This window comes from Dermacentor andersoni, chromosome 4 (assembly GCF_023375885.2).
Source record: "Dermacentor andersoni chromosome 4, qqDerAnde1_hic_scaffold, whole genome shotgun sequence".
Classification (NCBI taxonomy): domain Eukaryota; kingdom Metazoa; phylum Arthropoda; class Arachnida; order Ixodida; family Ixodidae; genus Dermacentor; species Dermacentor andersoni.
Window position 1 is genome coordinate 83,450,538 of NC_092817.1, and position 6,337 is coordinate 83,456,874.

The 6,337-nt window shown below is 44.9% G+C and overlaps 1 protein-coding gene across 1 annotated transcript in view; it reads right to left on the bottom strand.

The window, feature by feature from the left end:
* The window catches only part of LOC126536410 (uncharacterized), an 8,446-nt gene extending 3,168 nt beyond the window's left edge, over positions 1 to 5,278 (bottom strand). The window contains exons 1-2 of the mRNA XM_050183352.3: positions 4,981 to 5,278; positions 4,742 to 4,897 (exon numbers count right to left, since the gene is read on the bottom strand). Of these exons, the coding sequence (XP_050039309.1) occupies positions 4,742 to 4,897; positions 4,981 to 5,000 (176 nt within the window). The 5' untranslated portion in view covers positions 5,001 to 5,278. The remainder of the gene's footprint in view (positions 1 to 4,741; positions 4,898 to 4,980) is intronic.
* Between the last annotated feature and the right edge of the window lie 1,059 nt (positions 5,279 to 6,337).

The following is a 6,337-nucleotide window of genomic DNA, read 5'->3' on the forward strand; positions in this document are numbered from 1 at the left end:
TAGCCTGAATTTCTCCATGTTTTACTGACTGCTACCAGGTTGACCCGATTTCCCCCCTTCAAATCAAGGTCAATCATGCATGTTACTAGGCTGTGACACTGCACCACGTTGGAATCAAAACAATGTATAAGGTCAATAGAGAGTTCTAGCTTTCACTGTTTAGGAAAATACTGGGGTACAGCTAGAGTGTACTAGATAGTACAGCAAATGCAGATGGCAGTGAAAACACTAGTAGTGACATCTTGTGAAGGTCTGTCCGACAACACATCAAACATTTTTTTTCTGTTAACTGGGTGTTTTCACCAAATTAAAAAAAAAAATACTGCATGCTGTTGCTTGCACTGCTCCAGACGCTTTATACCAGCAGACAAGTGGCATATGGTCAGTTACTGCAATAATAACTGTGTCCTCTCTGATTAAGGAGGAGTAGATTTTAGTGAAGAGAAAGGAGGAAAAGTCGGCTGTGTGTCTAGCCTGCTACTTCCCACTGGGGTTAAAGAAGTGGGAAATACAGGTAAAAGTAGCTGGCAGGTGATTATGATATGGTACAATGAGCTACTATATGTTGTCCAATATGCGGATGTGCGCTTTAGACACACTACATGCAGGAGCAACCTTGTCCACACGAAACATTATCGTGCAAATACATCTCGCATTGTCTTCACGTCTCACAGGTCCTAGAGATGACCGTGTAATACCGGTGTCACACGGCCACTTTCAATCGTGACTGAGCCCAATCAGGATCGAAATTCTCAATAGCGATTGGGTCCCTCCTGTAGATTGAGCGAAGAAGTCAATCGTGACCAACAAATTCGATCCGGATCGTGCTCGATCGTGCTCGCAAGAGTGCCATGTAACACCCGTATTAGCCGGTCTCACATCAAAAGTTCCAAGAGTGATCTTATGGTGTGCTGGGCATGGTCACCTCTTCTCCACATGCCTAAAATCTTTTCTTACGATAAGGGGAGGGAGTCCCAGCAGTCAACACTGAACCTAAGTGTCCTTCGCTCCACCGCATATTGAGGGCACATGCAAGGTATGTGATCTATTGTTTCAGAAGTCTGACAGATGATACAGTCACAATCACATTCTTTTACAATTTTGTGAAGGTATCGGCGACTGTATGCCGCACCGAGTAGTAAACGATTGATGAGTATTTCTTGGCCTCTCCACAACTGAAGTGGAAGCCGGAATCACAAACCAGCGTTGAGTCTATGGAGGTGCTCTTGCCGATGTTTGGGGATGTCTCAATGTTGCATCATAGAGGTTTTGATGGAGTTATGGAGCAAGGCGCTGATGTTGTACTGGGAAAAATTACGTTTTATAATCTTCCCATCAGTATGTGCCTCTTCTGCCTCCACATCAGCCTGCTCATTTCCAGCTATTCCACAATGGCTAGGAATCCACTGCAGCGTGATGGTATGCCCGGATTGAGACGCCTCAGCAAGCAGAATCATGATGTCATAAACCAGAGGACTATAAGCAGTTCTGTGATTCATGTCATAGCTCATGAGTTGCAGCGCCGGTTTTGAGTCACAGAACACTGTTCATTTCTCGAGGCTTTGTTGCAGTATAAAGTGGGCTGCTTCTCGAATGCCGGTCAACTCAGTAGCTGTTGATGACGTTCTATGTCCTATTCTGAACCACTGCGTGATCCCTATTCCAAGTATCATGTAAGCTGCCTCTTTATTATCACTTTGCATTTCTCCATTTCAGATTTTCCATGTGAATTCCAATTTCTGCATTACCGGAAAAAGGCAATCATTGTTTGCAATGGATTCATTTCCACAAACTCTACCAACATATCTTTTGTACTATTTTTACACTTTATGTGATAATTCACAATTTACTTCCTCCAACCTGCGTTTTCCCCACTTTTACACAGGAGTTGCCCATTACTACAGTATAGTGTGCTCACTGCTAATTCGACATTCTCATATAGCCTTACTTCTTCATCGTCATGGCTAAATGCCAGTACATAGATTCGTACTACCTTTGATTTATAGCTCTTATTTAGCTTTACAGTAGCCTCTGCCCTAGTGTTAATGCTGAAGAATTAAACAATGTTGCTCAGTATATCCTCATGCATCACACTCTGTCCTGTATTATCTTTTATCACAGAGGTCTCTGTTGTAGATGTGCCCATCAGTCAGTACTCCACACACCTCACCAGTTCTAACCTCACTGAGCCCTATGACATTCTATGTAATTCTCCAAAGAGCCCTGTTAATCTAGCTTCACTCAATATTGTTTGCGTGTTGAACATTGCCAGGCTTAGTTTTTATTGGTCGCCTGTGCCATTCCAGAGATACCTAGCACTCCCTGCTGCCCAGCAAATTTGATTGCTGCCTGGTCAAGTGCGCTGCAGCCATAGGCGGTGTTCAAGACTGACCATGAAATGTTCAGTAGAACCTTGTTGATACATTCCTGTTACGTACGTTTTCCCGGCACCAACGCTCGCAATCGAGAACACAATAAATGACCCAATAGAGTTACGCTCACTTTTTACCCGTTCATACGTTCCCGGAAAACGAGATTTTTCGGCACTAACGTTCAGTACGTCGCCAAACTGCGATCGTATGATACGTTTTCCGGCCGCTAGATCCCATGTAAACAAGAGAATGCGCGAGGCGCACGCGATCGGGAACAGTACATAAAACTGACCGCTGCGGCAGATTCGCCGCAATATTCTCCCGCCCGTCTCACGTGAATACGCCGGCGCGCACTCAGTTTCTCATTTCGGTACCAGCAAATCTTCTCCGGGGTCGTCGCACGCGGCATTCACAGCTATCACCGCAAATCCTTTTGCGATAAGCATCTTCACCTATCTGTTTCACAGCGTGTGGCGCCGCCGAAAGCGCAGCGCATGCTTTTGATAGGCGACAACCGAAACGCGCCACCGTTCCCTGCTGCAGGCAGCGCGACGCGGGCATCACGTTTCGCTTCGGCAACATTCGGCATCGCCCACCAGCTCGATTTAGTTTTGGTTTCCCGTCGCCGTCTTAAAACACCACTCAATAGGAATTCAACACAATGTGTCACAGGCCGCCGGAGCGCCACCAGCTCTACGCACGTCGTCGTCTCGTGGCGCAACGATCCGGGCGACGCTTCGCATTACGTAGATGTCAACAATGGTTGAGTCTGTCAAATTCTTTTAGTTACTTCGGATCCTACGTTTTCCCGTTTAGTATGTTTTGCCCGCGTTTTTTTTTTTTTTTAACGTATGAACGAGGTTCTAGCGCATTTGGTGTTTACCGTACACAAATGCATAGCCTTTGAAATTGTTTTTTGTTACTCTGACAGCCGTCGCTGCGAGGCACGGTGTGGACATCATCCATTGGGGTGGGTCTGAGGGCCGCAGGTTATTTATACAATTACCGAGGGAGGTAGTACCCAATTACTGAGCTAAGATGGTCCATTTCTGTTCTGGTGAGGGATTGTCTTTCATTCAGTGGGCCTTCTTAAGTGGTCGCACTTTGAAACTGGTGGTGGTCACAGTATTTCTACTAAGTGAGCATGCCCCGAGAACTGACTAGATTCAAATCCACAGTTGTAATAAGTACCCTAATGCAATCAATAAAAATTTTGTTAGTAAAAATGGTTGACTGATTATCTGGTGGAGTTCAACCTACAATTGTGCTTGGCAGTGAATGCCATAGCCACTGTGGTGAGTAAAATAAGTTAGTGACCTCATTGGCAACTACCACAGAAATGATGATGTCCATGACTGCTATGAACCTTGGCTGGCAAAAATGTTCTTTGTCTATTAAATACCCTGCAATACTAGCAGGAGACAACTATCAATGAAACACCTTGTGCATTGTTTTTACTGTATATCGGACGCACAAATATCAACTATTGCTTTCTGTTTAGGCTGCATCTATTTATTGAAACCTCGTATGTGGGAGATAAACTGTGATTAACATCTGTCTGAGCATTAAGTTGAACCACATAGCAGTCTCGTTTTAATTGCACTTGAATTGTGATACAGCTCTACTTCAATCAGGATCAAAACTTTTTATGTGGCAGAGACATCACTACTTCTCGAAACTTATGGACTTCAGTAGTGCATTCCAGCTACGGAAATGGATCCCATGGAACCACCCAAATACGTGGAACAGGGTGCAACAAAATGTAGTTATTGCTGCAGGGTTTCAAAGCTGTTTTGGGGACACATTGGAACTGATTGTGGCAACGTGTTCCACTTTAAAAGGATTGCTTGTAAGGAGGTATCAGGCTTCTGAGTATTATGGGACAAAAATGTTACTGAAATAAACATTATGGCTTGTTTTCTATTTTTATTTTGCATCATCACGAAAGATCAGCCACCACTAGAAATCTGACATTTAAAGGAGCATTTCCGTGCTTAAGCTTGGTAATAATCGCTTGATTTCTTGTTAATTTTTCTGCACTGGTTAGTTTTTGTTCGAATACTTCATCCTAGATGGGTTTTACTGTACATTCGGGCTACCTGGCACACTCGGATTAAGAGGTGGGTAGGTGGAAGTGCGCGGATGGGGAAGGAGTTGGCGCAGGTGTCTGGACAGTGCTTTCACAATTTAAACAACGTTACTTTAAGGACACCGTTCGTCACGTACAGTACTTGTCACGAAGTCGTCACCTTTCCGCGCTGTATTGTGCCACTACGTAAGTATGCACCGAACTTTTCGTTTCCCTCTGCTGCAATCAAATTACGCAAACCTGGAGCACGACATGCGGTCGGTCAGTAAACAGTACATACAGTTGCATTGTACTTGTTAGGAGTTGCTTCTTCACGTTGTTTTTGAGAATTGTCGTCCTTGAATCTCTGTGCACGTATTTGCGCTTTCCTGTGCATTGGTAAGTCCAGTGGCCGAGTTCGAGGCACTTCTGACAGCGGACGCCGGACAGGTTTTCTCTGAGAAGGGAAAAAGAGTGCCACAAGTCGATCAGCAGTTCGGAACTGCCTTTGAACAGAGGCTGAAGCAAAAGCGCACTTACACTTTCTTCTTCAACGGCATGTCGGATCGAAAGCGGTGCGACCCGATCGCAGGCACCCGAAATGTGCAGGTTATGTGCCTATTGTCCGGCAGGTCAGAGGCAGTGTTGAAACGCCGGCTTGCGCAGTTAGCGTCACACAAATGAAAAAGCACACTTCAGCGGAAAACGCCAAAAGGCCGCTACCATGTTTGTTTTGGTACGCTAGACCAAGGGATTCAGTGACCCAGTGAAGCCGTACATTTGGCGCCTGGAGTTTCTGCTGGTACAAACGCCAGAAGCAAAATTATACGTGCACATCTAGCGGCCTTGTATGGAACGGCTTATGGCCTCCGAGACCGGTTTTCAGCATTTGCCATGGTACATATTCTTAACCTTTTACTGCACGTTGTTGCATTTACGCAACATTCCGATGAACGGCGTTAAACACAGAAGCAAACTCCGTTTAAAGCTCCTGTACAGGTTGTTGCATTTCCGCAACATTTGTCTAAAAAACGCGTCCCTTTGTGCTGCCATCTGTGCTCATCCTTCGCATCTTTCACCAAAACTGACCAAAACAAACGTGGCGGAGGCTGCGCGCGCCCGCGAGCAGTGATAAGGATAAGTTTTGCCAATTGTAAATGTATTTCTCCATAAGACAAAGCCCTAAAAAAATTCTTACGCTAAGTTCCACATCCTCCTGACTCTGTAGATTAAAAAAAAAACATTGTTATCTCGGAATATTTTGTTCCTGGCGACGGAACGTTAGTATGTTGCGCAAATGCAACAACGTGTACATGGTTTGTTTTCTTCGGAAAAGTGAAATGGCTCCGAAACGCTTCTATGACCGAGCAATTTCTCCTGATAGTGAACACAGCGACTTTCCAGGAGTGAGGACAACCACGAGTGTAAATCCGTTTCGATTCAATATGTGAGCAAAATGTTTTCAGGTCGATTTTTTTTTCAAAAGGATGCGGTGCATCCGCACGCTGCCGTGTCGCGTCGTGACGGGCACAGCCTTACGTCTGTGCTTCCTTGTTCTAAATTTTGACAATAAAACGCGAAAACACTGCATTACTTCCTGGCTGCACGGGAATCTGCACCACGTACTGTGCGAAGTGTGGGCACCACCTGTGGTGCACAAGCAAGTAAAACAGCTTGTTTTTGTTCCACACTAAATCATAGGTGCACCAATGATTGTCACGTGCAAATAAACACCCGAGTATGAATCGCAATAAGTCTATCTTTCACTTTCGACTTGTTCTTTGTTTGCACGTTGTTGCAAATACGCAACATACCCTTTTTCTGCAAATTCAAACCACAGAAATTCGCTAAAGTTAGTTTCTATGGCAGTACAGCTACTGTTATCCTTCCATACAAC